The sequence below is a fragment of the Paramacrobiotus metropolitanus genome, unplaced genomic scaffold (assembly GCF_019649055.1).
Source record: "Paramacrobiotus metropolitanus isolate TYO unplaced genomic scaffold, Prichtersi_v1.0 Parri_scaffold0000117, whole genome shotgun sequence".
Lineage (NCBI taxonomy): Eukaryota > Metazoa > Tardigrada > Eutardigrada > Parachela > Macrobiotidae > Paramacrobiotus > Paramacrobiotus metropolitanus.
Genome location: NW_026570337.1, coordinates 104062 through 121268, shown reverse-complemented (window position 1 = coordinate 121268; position 17207 = coordinate 104062). Strand labels below are relative to the sequence as shown.

General features: G+C 42.9%; 1 protein-coding gene across 4 annotated transcripts; it reads right to left on the bottom strand.

The window, feature by feature from the left end:
- Positions 1–3189: 3189 nt before the first annotated feature.
- LOC129598174 (leukocyte elastase inhibitor-like) lies at positions 3190–6567 on the bottom strand. 4 transcript variants are annotated; one of them, XM_055495948.1, is made up of 4 exons: positions 6429–6567; positions 5248–5553; positions 4375–5124; positions 3190–4243 (listed from the first exon to the last, which is right to left on the bottom strand). In XM_055495948.1, exons 2-4 carry the CDS (start codon positions 5534–5536, stop codon positions 4056–4058), a joined length of 1227 nt encoding a protein of 408 aa, XP_055351923.1. In that variant the 5' UTR covers positions 5537–5553; positions 6429–6567; the 3' UTR covers positions 3190–4055. The 4 variants fall into 4 exon arrangements, with proteins under 4 accessions (XP_055351923.1, XP_055351924.1, XP_055351925.1 ...); XM_055495949.1 differs by having other exon boundaries at positions 6458–6561; XM_055495950.1 differs by lacking the exon at positions 6429–6567 and adding an exon at positions 6308–6329.
- Positions 6568–17207: the final 10640 nt, after the last annotated feature.

The window sequence follows — 17207 nt, the reverse complement described above, 5'->3', positions numbered from 1 at the left end:
GGATGATCTGAAGTCCCGCGTATCTGCCGATTTATTGTCTGTTTACTTTATTGAGGTCTTTACACATTATATACCGTCAGTCACAGTTGCAGGAACCCACTGAAAACCGGAAATCAAATTATAATCCGGTGATAGTGGCTGCATGATTGCTGTTAACAGCGGTTTAGATTATCGACAAACTGCGAGCATTTTAATACAGATTTTCGGAAATCTGTCAAATTTTATTGTTTAAGCAAAAGCACCCAGCGAAAGAAAGCTGCAATAGCGGCAAGAAAAGTTTTCATCCTGCCGATGACCAAAATTAGATCTAATATCGCTTGAAATCGTTGAATATTGAATAAGACATAAAGAAGAACCTGACAGGCTGTCCTCGCCGGCAGTAAAATCCTGGACTAAATGTTGTTGGCTTTCCTGGCCGCGTATTGCGTGAATCTTCATACAACGGCGCGTACATGCACGGGTTATCTTATTTCCACCGCGCCAATAATAACATTAATTTTGATAATAAAATATTTTGGTATGTGGAAAAACAGTTGTATAGCCAACCGGCTCTGAAGAAAATGCTGATGCATCGCATACGACGAGGCAACATTTTCTAGAGCTGGTTCAATCGTTTGGGTGCGCATGCAAGGCAGTTTCCTCCACACAGCCGCTCTGGCACCAGCGATGGCTATCGACATCCCGATTAAGTCAGATTAAGCTTCGAAAAAATCAAAAAAATTTCCCATAATCGAATTTTAATTAGTGTCCACCGTGCAGGCTTCTGTTTTTATGGATGAGCTATTGGCTATTGCCAAATAAAAAGATACAGTCAGAAATAAAAATGCCGTGAAAAGAATAAAAACTGCACAAAAAAACTTGAGGAAAAATCAAAGCGATGACTTTTTCGAAAGTTCTTTTTGCCTGTGCTGTGCATGGAAAGCAGTAACTGACGGTGAGTGGTAGCGAAGCAGCCAGGACATCCAGTGGTTTAAATACTTGCCGGCTGCAGTATTTTACGATGGCATTAGCCTGCGTCAATGGGCGACAATTATCGTGGGTAGTAAGCCATTAATGTTTTTTACTGCTAGAAAGCGACCCTGCTCTAATCGTGTGAGCGGTGACCGGAGCGCTAAGACGTTATGATTAATGATTGTTTACGACAAAACCAATATTAATGCGGCCAATGCCGTTGTCACGACTAAGCCAAATCGACGTGCAAGTGTAGCCTATATTGAAGCTATTGTTACTGTATATTGAAGCTGCCATATTGAATGCAGCTCCAAGCGGCACCTAAATCAAACGACAAACCCCATCAATAGGAAATATATGAATTTTCAGGAGCGAACTGACACCAGTTGGCAGTCGGTTAAACTAGAATAATTACAAAGACTAGTCTTTGTACACTATTTAGTTTACGGCTTGTTTTCGTCCGGTCTATGGAAAGTCTGTAACCAAAATGTTACACGATTCTGATTCGCACATGTTAGGGGGGTGGTTTGGCACAGCACAAGCATCAAGTTACACAAAGGAAGATACTGTAAGGGACTATCTATAAACTACGCTCCCGAAAATTCGTTCTGTACGTAGTTTGTGTATGGTCCCTAACTATACCGTTAATTACAAATTTATAGTACACGAATAATACGTAATTTGCACAGCGAGTCCGCGACGGAATGTTTTCGCTGACAGCGAAGCAGACAAGAAAACGCCACTTCGTGTTTTAGTAATATCGGTACATTTATTTAGACGTTCACTGGTACGTGAAATGTACGGATCATAACCACCCATAAACCACTGTTTATTTGTCCCAAAAATTAAAAATTTTTCCTTTAATATTTTTGTTGTAATAAGACATACATATACCGCTATAAAGTACCTCATTTTTGTGAGTAGATTTTTGTGTTTTTATCGGTTGAGTACCGGTGTACTGTATTATAATTACTAGCACTTTATTTCTCAATATGTACAAGGCGAGCTTCGCTCAACAAGTATGATCAGATGAATTACAATTATAATTATAATTACTTGCTTTCCGGCTAGTTTGTAAGTATGCTTGATTTTGTATTTACTCGTACAGTAGTTCTCCTATGGCAGGGAAGTACTACAAGTATTGCCATAATATATTACAGTTATTGATAATAATTGGCGCGGTGCGTGGTTTATTACGTAGTATGTAGAGCATAAGCCAACGAATATGGTCACAAAACGAATTTTTTCATCCCAGCCATTCAGTTATAGGAACAAAAATGATGCCAAACAGATTCATGTAATATTATAACTGCAAAATGTTATATGCGTGGCGCTTAGAAACTCAACACGGAACCAAATACGCTAGCTGGCGTAACAATTGTTAGTCTGCAAAACATAAAAATACGAGAACAATTAGAAGTACTAGGGTTCAACTGCAAAATAAAATAACTGCAGACCGAAATCAAATCCGAATACACGCACCAAGAACAAGAAAAACAACTTGAAGCACAAACTCAAGAAAAACTGGAAAACTGTCAAATCACGCTTGACATGTAATTATGCAGTTACCCGCAAACAAACGCAGGCGTTCATCGTAGCTTTCGGAATGACCTTTAAAAGACATTCCGAAAGTAAGCTTTTCTATTATGCCCGTGACCGACCAACTCGTCGCATAAAATCTCGTCGCGGGACATTTGGTCGGCCATATTTCAACGCGGGGACAATTTCTTTAATTGGGACAAACACAATTGTGGAAATACTAGGGTATTTTTAAAATTTCAAAAACACTGTATTACGCTTCCTAATATACTCGTATTAATTTAAGTACAAGATCTATACTAAGCGCGGCGCTTAGTAGTTTTCTATCCAAACTGCCACAGAACTGCCGAAACACACAAAACTGTCCGAAATGCCTAGACTGCCGGAAACTACCCAAACTACACAGACTACCTGTGAAGACAAAAACTACACCAACAAGACTACCGTTGACTACCGGAAACTACGTAAACCGCGCAGACAACCTGTAAATACAGAGAACTACCCGCTGGATGTTCTGAATGATACTCGTACAAGTTTTTTTTTGCCAATTTTATCAGCATTTGCGGATCCACTGTTTTATTTTTCGCGGTTAGATGGCGCTAAGAAGAATGATGTGACAGGCCTTGAGATAAATAATCTAATAAAATGGATATTATAAATTTAACGATACTACAATACTTCTGATTTGTTTTCTGGAGATAACGATAACTTTAATCAATATGTTTGACAAACGGGAAAGCCTTGCGTTCACATGATCTAACTGAAGAATCCTTTCCAATTAAAATGCGACGGAACTGTTCCCGAAACGCTCTAAGCATTACCGCGTTGAATTTCAAGACCTAATCGTTGGATAAGAAAACCGATGGAGCAGCTTTCTCCCGTTAGATTATACAGTTTTCTGCCGATTTCCTTCAACAGATCAACATATCCGTTGCACCAAACACCAAACGTCTTACAACTCACAAGCCAAAGGAACAAAATAACAACGATTAACAAAAGACGTGCCGTATATTTCTTGTTCTTTCCAAAAACGCTTGTTCGGCTGCCGCGTCTGCATTCTTCGAAGTCGCTCGAATGGTGGTATCACGACACGTAGCATCCCAAACCAATTACTTCCATCGTGTCGCTCCGCCCGGGCGCCCCGCCGGTGCGGTCAAAGCCAACATGCTCCGGATAAAATTCAGTGCCAGCGTTACACAGTGTTCGTAGGACAATATCGTTTATCACGTTATGGCGCTCTTTTCTGCCGCTGCTCTTTTTACATTACAACCCATAAAGGCATTAAGGATTTTTTAGTGCCCTTTCCACATCTCACACAGGCATGAGCCTCAACGATGTTAACGCCCAGCTAAGCCAACAGCTTTGCGAAAGGACTGATCGTCCAACCAGTTTCCAAATATGTTTTGCAGGCAAAGCATTTAACCGTGCTCCCGTGTATTTTGCACACGCTGCCCGTATTCTTCGTTCTGTCCGCCAGCAATCAACACTGCTCATGGGTCGAAGATCTGGAAGCCAAGAAGGCAGAAGGAGCCAATGATTTCGCCCGGGGGACACCTCAACCAAATTTAGGATTTGTAGTCCGACGGATCAGCAACGTGTCCAATAAAGAGCACAGCGTCGCTGGCCTCGTGGCGTATCATGAACATAAACGGCCGGTCAGCAATGAATTTACACTTGGTATCGGGAGGTAAACAAGCGTCCACAAAGGTCATCTGCACTGCTGCGGACGCTTCCGTTCCTTTTTCATTGACATCTGAAAGAATAGGAAAATTATACAGAAATTGCGAACGTAACCATCACATAGACATTTGTTATGGCTTTTTTGTGGGCACACTAAAGGAAGCTGACAGAGTAATCGCACGACGCTTACGGTTAGTTGCTTACTGATATAAGACTTTTGCATAGTCTTGCTGATGTACAGATTGCTATCCGATATCCCCGTAAAATCCGCTAGATCTTTTTCAAAGGCTGCTGTCATACCGAGGTCCTGCAGCATGCTCTCCATGTTGACACCCTCTTGTATACAAAACTTGGGTAGCTGGATGGTTCCATACCAGACCGGCCGCAAGCTTTGCATTGCGTTTTGCAATTTTGCCGGAGTCAGAGAGCGTTGCAAATTGGTTAGAGATGAACTGGATGACCCCCGGGAAAATCGTTTCTTCTTTCCCGGCAGAATAAAGTAAGCATGGCAACATTCTTCGACATAGGGTACTTGCAAGAACTTGGCTCCGTTTAATTCTTTGCTCTTGTAATACTGGCACGGCATGGTGGCGTGCATTGTCTCCACCATCACTGTGTCACCACGCGCCGTCATAAACGGCTTTTTCGTGGTATTCTCCTCCAAAAACTGGTGGTGCCAATTCGCTTTGAAGTATAAAGCATTTACCGAAACCATTCGAGTAAAGCGGGAGAAATCGGCGGCTGCTATCAGATTATCGATGGTTCCACATGTTTGCTCATTAACAAATCCATTTATTACTAATGCCGCTTCGTCAGGGTGTTCTGCAAACTGAACACTACGACAGACTGCATCGAATAGCCGCTTCGCTTCGTCGACGAAACATTCTTTGATCGGATACTGCTCTGCGACAAACAGTCCCGAGGAAAGGAAGAGCTTGTAGTTGACAGCTGGGCCTTTAAATGATGTAAGGCGATTTAGATTAGACAGACAAAAATTATTCTCCCAGATTTCTTCTGACAGGCCATTTCAGGCCGAGTAGAAGATTCTTTTTCGGGAAATGAACTTGCCAGACTTACGAATATAATCTGATCGGAGAAGTTCCTCGTTCTGCTTCAGATGCATCAGGGTTTGATGCGTGGCGTCCAGTGCTGAGCCTTTTTGTCGTTCCAGCACGGAAAGAATTTCTTCTCGCGTGATACCTCTCGCACCAAGACATGCCATCGACAGAGCGACTTCCGCACATAATGGAGAAAATAATAGATTGCCCGCTGCTGAGCTGTAACACCCGCGGTCTGCTATGTGGTTGTAAAACTTCATACAGAAATCCAGACACCGATCCGAAAATGACGGCGGGAGGGGATCCATTCCGAACTTTTAATTATCTACAACATGACGAAATCAAAATGACTAATGAAGTGATTGTTTTCATCAAGCGAACGAGCCAACTGGCGACTACACAGGAAAATAATGCTCCATTTGCTGAAGTGAATGAAGGGATCGATAAAAGTTGCATATTTTCCATGCACTACTGTGCCATGCGCGTTTTCTTGCTCACACAAGCAAGCCGCACTTCGACAGATACAGAGTACACGTTAAGCCATACAGCTAAGTATCTACGAGTACACACAATTACGCATAACGCGCCCGAAAATTGGCTTGTGTGTATGCCTCAGCGAGCTGGTGTGCGGCACGCGTGTCGCCGATCTGACTGGCAGGGCAGGGTGTAAAAGGTGGCAGCGGCAGTTGCCACTTGCACTGGCAGCGTAATGGCAAGCGGTAAAACGTGGCAGCTGCCACGGCCACGATATCATGCTTTATAAGGCACTGCCTTACAGTAAAGAAGATAATAAAACTGCAACCAACAGATTACTGAAAACCGTCTTTCTCTTGAACATCTACTCATTGGACAATTTGGGCAAAGCTCAGACGGTAGCATTACCAGTGGCAGTAACGGCTATTTTGCTATAGTGTGGTTATGAAAAAATAGCCGCTACTGTAATTCCAGAGCCGCCGCAATGGAATTACAAAAAACGTAACTCCAAAATTGCAATTACACAAAATTTGCTTATATGCAAATTAAAATTATTTGTAATCAATGATACCCAGATTCAAAAAATTATTGTGATAACACAGAACCTTATTGCTGGCGCATAACAAATCGGCGTACACCATACTACTGATTTTGGTAATCAGGTTCAAATTTTGCAATAAGTTAACTTATCAGATACTGTTACAAGGGGAAAATGCACAACTCAACTGATGGCAGAACTTGTAATTCAAACTCACGTCAGCTTCGCAACTGACTTTACACTGATGTTAAGGCGCTTTGCAAACGCGCCCTATATAGCGGCACATTAAAGCAAACGCAGAAATGCAAAAAACGGCTAATGTAAAAATGCTATGCAAATCAACACATGATATACTATCAACAATGGTAGATAGAAAAACGATCAACACCATGTTGCATAATCCAAACATGATAAGCTATCAAAACAATGGTACATAAGCTGATATCATTGGAATGATGTCATAACAATACTTCCTTATCTGCCCGGCAAGGAAACGCTTTCGGCTTTGCCGCATACGTAGCTGAATTTGGGTATTCTCGACTGAGAAAACTTTCATTATTAGCTGCTGTTGATATGGCACAGTTTGTGCCAGCATAATTTTTAAACCCTAGACACTAGAAGCGTATATATCTAGAGCAAATCTTAAGAAACTAAACTACAAAATCTAAGAAATCTATAATGATTTGGATTTCTTAGATCTAAGTTATCTAAGAACCAGTCAAACCGGTAAAACCATTCATAACCGAATAACCTAAAAAATCCAAAGAAACTGAAGAAGTGACTACAAGTAACCATGCAGACTACGAGTACTTCAAGTACAGATAATTCGTGGCTGTGCAGAAAAACGAAAAAATTCTGATTTACGGTAATTCAGCACCCAGCCCTCGAAGGTGAGGCCCTACAGATCCTCAAAAGCCGCATAGAAAACATTATTGCATTTAGCGCCTTGCACAGCACAGCAAAAATGATAATTTGTTAATTTTAGATACGGCGACATGATGCCGGAAACTAAGAGCGGATTACCGGCCGGCAGCACTTGCTTTCCATCTGTTGCCGTTTTAGTTTTGGTTTATACTGCGGGATTCATCGTGACCAGAGTATCAGCAGACAACAGCACTTCCGATTACGTGCAGTATAATAAGTGCGTAAATTCATACTCATACTTTAGTGCTTCGTGACTGCGCCATACAAGAGCGCTGTGGACCAACAGTATGTACTATAAGAAGAGCGGTCCTTTTGGAACATTGCTGACTGCAGTGTTGCGCGGTAGGCGATGCCAGGACATTGACACGAGCGGATTACCGGCCGGCAGCACTTGCTGATTTTTACAGGCACACCGTCGCTGTGCTGGACGTAGTCCAGCACAGTGACGGTGTGGGAAACTTTGCTGTTTCTTGTACTTGGTTGCATCTTGCCTGAAGTATGGTTGGATTTGCCTCTTTTTACGTCGTATTTGTACTGGAGAGCGCAGACCTGAGTGGCATTTACAGCCTATGATTTCAGAGCTTGCTCACGAAGTACAAAAGTTACTCAGCCTAGTCACCAGCCGCGCGGGTTACCTTGACTTCGTTCGCCACCAACTTCGCTGCATTTGATTGGTTCCCGCCTGGATAGCGCTTTTCGGGACGTTGGGACGCCTTCGCCGTCTTTCTGAAATCGGTACTCGCCAAACGCTGCTACAGGATCTCGAATCTCTACCTCGCCGTAGATGCTCTGGCCCAAGGTGTTGATCTTGTCTTGGCACTGCCATGTAGCCCCCGGGACCGCAAAAGCAACACCGCCTACCTCTCAGTGTGGCGTTTCGTCATCTAGACTGGACCACCCAACTGCAGTTATGATCGCCGAGGAAGCCCGTATTAGCTAACTAGCTGCTGCATGCAACGTCTTTTCGTCTTGCATGCAACGACCAAAGTGTAGCCGCATAAAGATCTGAAGCAGTTGAAGACGACGGGCGTAGTCACGTAAATGACTTGTGGTTACAAGGACCACAACGGCCTGTCCAGCAGTGACCTGCCCGACTTGCCGATGGCCGACATTATCGTGTTCGACGACTCTTCAAACAAATTGTAAATTACAACATCAACTTTCCCCATTTCTTTAACTGTTCCTCTTACATTTAGGTCATCGTAGAAACACCATTGTAGAAACACTAGCGTGGCGACCCTCGTAAACGTTCCATTGTAGAAACACTAGCGTGGCGACCCTCGTAAACGTCCGAACACTTCCGGAGGCGTGAGTCTTTTTTGCAAATTTTTAACATTTTTGACAAATCTTAACTCATTTTTGCCACAGTTTCAGCAAGGTACCGGGTGGCTGAACAAAATGGCGGTCTCGGATTTTTGTTTGTTGCTTGCGGGTCAGTTGTCGCACCGCGAACTGTTTAAGCTCATTTGATAGAGAATTTATTTAGCTATCAAAATCAGCAAAGCGTTTTTAAAAATGTTCATTCGTGCTCGTTTGCACTGGAGTTATTTGGAAGCGGGTGAAAATTTTTCGTGTCCCAGGTCTCAAAACTCAAAATCTCGTAGCAGTGCTTTCCCGTACGTACTATTTGAAAATTCTCCAGTGTTTTGTCTAGACCATGACGTCTACTTTGATTGTAAAAAAAGTTGGAGACATCGTGCATTCACAGAAAAAGTTTTTGCAGTCAGGACAATCTGCAACTTTCCGAAACAATACTGGTTTTTAATTGATTTTTACGAGTATTTTTCATCTGATTTTTGGCCGCATTACGGACTGCACCAAAAGATGCCGGTTTTAGCTTTTTACAGTAGCTAATGTATTGCTCTTGCAGAGGCAGTGTTGAACCAGATAAACTTCTGCAGGGCTGGCCAGGAATTTAATATGTCCCTACAGATATAACGTGACTGGCAGTGACAACACTATCACTGGCAGATGCCGCATGATTCATATGCCGTGAGCCATTAAAAAACAGACCATTCGGAAGATAACACAAGCATTCACAACGTGGTTATCTTTGAACGTGCAAAACGCATGGTGTCTGTTTAGCTGCACTGAAGTCTTTGGTAAAATTGATGTTACGGCTATTTTCCCTTGTTACAGTATCATTATAAAAATTTTGAAATATGCACTAATACTTCGGTGTAATTCTCAACAGTCGTGTCCAAAATTAATAATTTTATTTCTATTGTGTCCTAATAAGTAAGTAAACTAAGCCGGGTAATTATATTATGAGTTAACTGCAATTTGTAAAAATTAACGACTTTACGGTAAGTCAGAAAATAAATAAACTTGTAAACTTTATGTCTAAGTATAATTGAAATGATAAGTAATTAGCGAGTTAACATGTTCTAATGAGTAATTATCTAATGAGTAATTACCAATTATCTTACGACAAACAGGTAACTCAAGCAAAAGCGATTTAACCGAACAGATCATACGTACCGCCGGCATACGTAGTATACGTATGCCGGCGTAACCGGCCTTGTTGTAGCTACTAAATATAATGCGATGTGTAACTGTACAGTGAAACTAACTGTAAGTATACGAATAAGTAGGTATACGCAGTGCTGTGAGTGCGAAGTGTGAATTCTAAAAGTTGATGTCGATCAACTGTTGGAAATCACGCAAATGCGTGAAAATGGAGCAACTGTGATAATTCATACAACCAATCCCTGTGCAGAGCGTTATCTCTGCTTGAACTTTGTACCGTTGCATCCGTGAGTGGTAGCGTTAACACTGGCAGTCACGTTATATCTGTAGGGACATAATATCAAAATCCCTGCTTACGAATTTCACGAAAATTGTCCCGTGCCTAATCGCCGTCATTCCATGTACTGGCCAAACACGGTTACTAGAATACAGCAGTTCTTTACATAAAAAAAACCAGAGACCACCCCCAAACCTGAAGCACCAACATAAGTTGCAATGAAGGCTCTCTGCTGAACAACAGCAATTTTAATTTATAATAAGGTAATTTCAGATTTGCGTTTTCAGGACATCATCAAAACCTGTCCGATTTTTAAAAACAATTTAAAATAAAACCAAACCTCTGCCTAATGTAATGCGAGTTTAATTTTTGTATGCGATAAACATTGTTCTTTAGAATGAAATAAAGATTCTGGCAATCGAACATTGGACGGACCCAGGGCGACAGTGTAAATGAGACCGCCATTTTGTTCAGCCACCCGGTAGCTATGTCCAATTGCCCATTGCCCTGCCTTCTTCCACATAACATGCATCTCCCTTGCATTAGCGTTTCTGTCTTAGCGTTCATGTTACATATAGGAAGAATGAAAACCGTTCTCTGGCACTACCTGTACTCTAGGCGGTGTACTTTCATCTTCCACCATGATTTGACATAAGTACCATTTTCCGGAGGCGTAGCGCTGTACAATGCGTTCATCTAAAGGCAGGATACGTACGTTTACGTACGTACGTATATATATGTATAAGACTAGTCTTAACATATATATTGCCTTAGGCATGGATTCAGTCGTTTCCTTTCTTGGGAACTGTTAAGGCCCGGCTCAAATTCTGACCGTAACTGAGTATGGTGCAGCTGCTCCACCGCACGAGATAGCTATATGCAGTGTCCACGCCGATAAATACGGTTCGCAAAACCACCTCATGAGGTGGAACTGCTGCACCGTAACCAGATCTAGTTGGACTTTGAGAGTAGCCCTAAGAAAGTGTAAACTTGTAATTCTGTAACACAAGACAGACAAAAACGCAGCTCTGTTAATGTTAACACTAAACAGACAGAAATGAAATTCTGATTTCGATTGTGTTGGTGAACTGCCATTCCGATTGTAGCGTTAGGCCTTGAACACGCTAAACGGGAAGCAGTGGCATAAGACTCGGCGAAAGCAGGGAAAAAGAAATGTCGTGCGCACTGCCATTGGGCTCATCATGTTAAGAGCACTTTCCAAGTTTAAAACCTCATCGATGTCTTTCCTACAGGTAACTCCTGCACTTCTTGTTTGCTTTGCGATGCGCGCGCCATTTGGATTATGCGTACCATGTAGTATACAGAATGATCTCCTACAGCGTTTGCAGTGAAATGATACTGCTACTGTGCTGCAGGGTCATCTGAATAATATGGCACGCACCGGATGCGAAAAACGCTACGCACTACAGCGCTCCGTCCTTCGCGTTCTGCAGTAGCTTTTCTGTAGTGCGCGAGCGATCTTGCCATTGATTTACACAAAAATGTTGACGCTGACGGATGTGATATTTCCCAGACTGAATTATACACACACATCAAAATAAATTTGTAGAATTGTTTGATTTTTGCGCTTATTGGCTAGTGCAATAATCAACCACGACTAGTTGAAATTGACTTTGGACATCAGTAATTACTTAAATCAGGCCAAACTGGATCAAGTAAACGAAAAATGACAGAAAGGCGCAAATAGTAACGGTTCCGTGAACATGCACCGTAGCGAAAACATACTAAAAGAATAGCAGCATAACAATTATTCATGGCACACAGAAATACGTAGTAATTGCACCAAAGCTCCATACTAGTACTGTACAAGAAGTAAATACTTACATTAAAGCTTTTACATCATAGTATTATAGTCTGGATCAAGCATATCTTCGTTCAATCGTTCTTGCCGTTGTTCATGGATCATCCGCTGCGGCCGAATAAACTGGTGCGTTCGCTCCGCAGTCGGCACATTTTAGTGAACATGTGGATCACGCTGAAATTCAATTGGCACTAGAAATACTTAGTTATTATTTGATAGGGAATATCTGTTGCGTTAATAATAAATCGTATAGCTGGAGTATGGTAGTTTACTCTTCGAAGATTTATAAGGTTGTCGGTTCTTTAAGGGCCGAGTAAGATGCGAAACAGTGCCGCACTTTTACGTACCAGTAGTCGTCTCTGATTCGCCATCCAGCACGCGATCTAGTAAGTACGGCGCCAACACGATCACCACTATTGCAAGGAAATACCCTTTTGCAGGATTTTCTCTCAACCATGTTGTGCATTTTCCTTCATCAGGCTGCTGGGCTTCCGGGTCTTTGCAGTCACCTGCCGCAATAAACATCTTCTTACACAAAGGTGACACGAAAATGTTACATCTAAGTACATCTACCACAAACGGTATTACTGCTTTTAAAACTTCTTTTAGATTACTGCTTTTAAGCTGCTGCATTTATGATTAATGCCGTAGGAGCACTTACTATGCCAGTGCAGTTGTTGTTGGTCATATTGATCGTGCTCGTCGCTTTTGCAGCCGGCGCAATGACAAAAAAGGAACACGATGACCGAGACAATAACGATCCGCAGCCAAAGCCGGAAAGGGCTGAGGCACACCGTCAGCGTAGTATCGCTAGTCATGTCTCCGTTTTCCGGCGTCCCAGACAGTTTCAAGGTTGGATTCGCCGAGACATTATCATAGGCAGTCGTTGCCGGTCCTCCGACAGCGTCCGGGGTGCTGGAAGGTGTAGTGAGCAAGGACGAATTCTTCGCCACAGGATAACGCGTGTCAGCGCCGATGGTAGCATTCCCGACTGCGGATCGGTGGTGCCGTTATTCTGCAGGGCGACGGCGGAGAACACCGCTACAGATACAATGTCGGCAATGGGAAGCTGCATTTCGCTAGCTAACAGGTATGTTACGCACAAACTGGCAGATGTAGTGAATCTCTTTACATCGACTGCTCCCCGCAATAAATGGCAAGAGGCACCCGGTAAGAAGATGGTTGCCGGTGCTCTGACTCGCAGTGTGGTAATCAAAAGCCCGAGGGAAGCCGACACTTGAATAGCGCGTTCTAGACCAAGGTATCCTGTTGCACATAAAAACCAGACAACACGCGCACCCAGTGACAGAATTAGTGAAAACCACACTGTAGGAGCATTACGAGCTCAAGTGACACGGTAATCGTTACGGAAATTAGTGTATTTTATCTAATGAGCGCAGGTTAGAGATTTTGGTTTCCGCCGGCCGCTGTGCCAACATTTGCGCCTACGGCCGTAACGAACACCCACAGTCTTTCCGCTTTTACAGCATCGGCAGAATTTCTGCGAAATACAAGTAGTGGAGGTCAGGAACAGCACAACGTCCAACCCGCTGTATCACCGTGTACCGTTCTCAGACTGACCACTCGCTATAAAGGCACTTTAGCTCTGCAGTTAAGACGAAGGTCCACTCATCAGCATAAATTCACCGCAACCCTTCAACCTTCACGGTACAAGCGTGATTTTAACGACGTACCCTGTTTATTACAACAGCACCGTGGTGGCACGCACTCAACGCAATGCGTTGAACGCATTACTATCGACATTATCAAATTCAACTCGGGATATACCGGCCGCAAATTCACGTACCCTCTCCCCAAGTTGTGCCACTAGCAGGTCCGATCGGTAGTTTTTTCCGACCGGGCATCGCGTACGCTGTTTTAAGAAATTGAGCATCTGAGTAGTTTTTTGTAAGCCAATGCCAAGCCGTCGGGTAGGTAGCCAATGGGTAGTGCCAAGCCGACGATAGCCGAGAGTTTGCCGTCGATTTCGTTGGGTGATGCTGGTCGGCAGAAAGATCATAGAATAGAATAGAGGTAGAATAGAATTTAATGGAGTGCTTGTTAGGAATTAGAGTGGTCAAAATGGTCACCATTTTGACTGCTGTGAACTAGCAACCGCGCTCAATTGAAAACCAGGATGAAAAATTTGTTGCTCTACGGTATAGTCGCCCCGTTCCATTTTGGCCATTTTGTGTTTTGGGTATATTGAGCGCGCGCGTCCTAAATTTTCGGATAACACTACCGAATCTGGATTTTTTTTCAGTGTTTGAATTTCATTCATATTAATTCGTCAAAACCTGCGCTGGTTGGTATGTGCGCTGCCAATGCGGAATAAAACAAAAATTTATTTGTAAGATACATTAGTAAGCTAAGAGTTGTTTATTTAAGGGTAATTAATGTGAAAACGGGAATATACATCTATATACAATGGTGCATACAAAGTAATAGTGCATCTCACACACACTGAGTAGTACTGCTCCTTTACGCAGAAGGATATTTCCGGTGGGTTCTCTTTTAGCTGGGCAAACACTGCCAAGCATTTTTTCGTACTTCCGTTGACATACGATTCCGCTAGTGCCCAGTGTCCCTTAACGGCTTTCCGGCCATATGACTACCGGCTTTCCCGAATAGCGGTTAGCCGTGTGTTCAAACTTTCCATTAGAGACCATCAGCCAATCCGTGTGGTTAGGAAGTACCTACAATATACAGTAATATACTGCACCACAGAAAATTGAAAAGTACAGTATTTTATCCAATTTGTAATTTCAATGTTGAACTGCATACTTTGATAAATCATAGACAGTATATGGGCTCCTAATAAATTACATTCGCATAGCCATGTAACTGCGCACAACGGTGGTGCCCATACCGCCAATACGGCCGGAAGTATGCGTAACCGCCATTTTGCGCGGTTACTTTGATGCTTGCTGTTTTGCAGCCGTTTTAACGAGCGGGAGCCCAGATAAATGAAAGTAACGCGTCGGGAGCCTTCAGCATGTGAGGAGAGAAGCGGCTTACGTACAGCGATAGTCTTTCAAAGGATTTCACCGTATTACGCCGTGGTGCAGTGGTACTGCCTACGCGGATCTAACGACGTAGCCGGGGTTCGATTCCCCCATCGGTGCATTTTCCGGCCGTTTCTCGGTTTCCAGTGAACGGCGCCCTGGGTTTAAGCCCATATTATAATATGACATTTTTTGAAGTAGTGATATTGCAGCTAGAGCTCGCATCTACGCCCAGAGCTCCGTGAGCTCCTGGCCATCAATATACATGTATGTAACATTTTGCGACGATTTAATGATGGTCAACATTATGTATATCGATGGGCATGAGACCGAGCTCATTAACGCTCCTTTGTCACGCAAACGTTTTCGTTTTTTGTGCAGGAATTATTTTACAGTTATTAGCGCAGAGTTTCCGCTCAAAAAAATAAGTATCCACCCGACTAATCAGAAGAGTCTGAAATGCAGGAAATGCCAACACGCTTCTTGTTTGCAGAAAAAATAGAGTAAACGCTTCCTCGGCTCTGTTCGTCACGGTGGGTTGAGGATTTCTCAATCGTGAAATGCATGTAAGCAACATTAACCCGGAAGCCGATAATTCGTAAATTTCGGTAATGCATACAAGTCTACAGACGCTTTTCTATGCACACAACTGATGCTTTTAAGGCTTAATTTTGTTGCGAAGAAGTGTTGTTCCAGCGCTTTAGACTTGCGACTGGCGCGGCGACAAATCAACCAATACGACTTCCTCGTAATAATATTATTAATGCAAATAAATTGTATTGGCTGACCTCAGTATACCAGGTTATTCTTGGGCAATAAAAAATGATGAAGAACTGCGGAAGATAATAATATGCATGAGTATTCCAATATCTGTACAGTTGTAGCTATAATTCTGAGATTTGACTAACATACCGCATCCAAGAAAGAACGAAACTCACCATCAGGCTATCAGAAAGAAATGTGCCGGTCTTTGGTATGCATATATTTTGATGGCATATTTTACAGTAAATGCTGACAATTTCAAAGCATCAAGGGAAAGAAGAAAACGGCTAAATTATTGTGCACAGGAAACTGAATGCTGCAGCATTCAATTACTTGTGCACAACAATTTTCCCGTTCGTGTGTGCCAGAAGGTGCCCGCCGCTTCAACTGCGGTATGTGAAAGCCCATCATCACTGTGAAAACAAAGTGTCCATCACTTAAACCACCTTAGAAGATGTCAAACATGGCAGTCATGTGACGCGCCAAAAAGAAAATACAACTGCAGCATGTCATTTTGATTTACTGATACTTATTTTATAAGTGTACCTGCTGTTAGGATCTTTGTAAAGAAATACAACTTTTGACAGTGTTTGACGACATTGCATTTTCCGAACCCATCCGAATTTTGACCGGCAGATGCAACGGACTTCCTGTGTTGTCATTCCCTCCATCCGTTGCATTGCGGATCAGGGGATCCTCCAGTTCAGGTTTTCTTTGCGACACTTCGCAATGCAGCAGCCGCTGATTAATTTCGGTGCCAGTTAAAGAACCGCCAACGCCTGATCAAATGGGACTGCGGCATTTCGCCGCAAGTTTATCAGGCCATGGAACGTTCCGCCGCGAAACATTTGTTTGACCGGACATTACGCCGCAAGTCATCTGTCTCGTCGCGAGGCCATTTCGTCGAGATATCAGAAAGCATTAGAAAACACAAGAAGACATGAGAAAACATTACGAAATGTCCGCGGCCAGATGTCTTGCGGCCAAATGCTGCAAAGGTGAAATGTTTCACAGCAAGACGTTCCAAACCGAAGTGTCCCAGCCTCCGTATGTCCTGTGGAAAAATTTCTTCGCGACGAAAATTCGCGCATCTAATTTTAGTGCGGTGAAATGTCACATTCCCAGTTGTTCGGGTGCGTATCAAATGCTGTGACGCATTATATTTCGGGAAAATGCAGAAAATCCGTGTAATAGTAGCTCAGTATATGACCAAAAAAGCAGAATTATGGTTCAATAAAAACGTTTGGAAGATTTGATGTGACAAGACCGCCCAGATCTGTACAAGGTGTTTCAGCCAACTACTTCACTCGGTCCTGAACATTTGGCCACTGACATCAAACGTAACTATATCTGGCATTTTCCGGTGGATTGAAAGCGATCTACTACGTTTTTGAATTTATTCCAAAATTTATGATCCGACGCCAATAGTCAGTCTGTCGCCTCGCCTCGCTCTATCTACCGTTGATTAAGTGCACTGCGGACTGACTTGTATAATTTCCGTACTAAACTAATTAATGGGTTATCCAACAGTAGACCTGTATTCGAAGTGACAGTTTGCGTTAACATTGAAACTGTCCGCTGAGACACTCCGGCGCTACTTGGATTCCCATTGCAGGTGAAACACGAAACCGTGAAATTAAATATATTATTGAAGCGTCATCCTGCGGATGACCTTACACGATAGAGCACGGACAGGCGGTGTTCATTC

Bases quoted from the DNA above. Each gene is read 5' to 3' on its own strand.
- LOC129598174 (XM_055495948.1), bottom strand. From the start codon at position 5,536: ATGGATCCCCTCCCGCCGTCATTTTCGGATCGGTGTCTGGATTTCTGT. The intron at 5,125-5,247 runs GTAAGTCTGGCA...CATCATTTAAAG, and splicing joins TCTCCGATCAGATTATATTC to GCCCAGCTGTCAACTACAAG. The intron at 4,244-4,374 runs GTAAGCAACTAA...CTATTCTTTCAG, and splicing joins TATGCAAAAGTCTTATATCA to ATGTCAATGAAAAAGGAACG.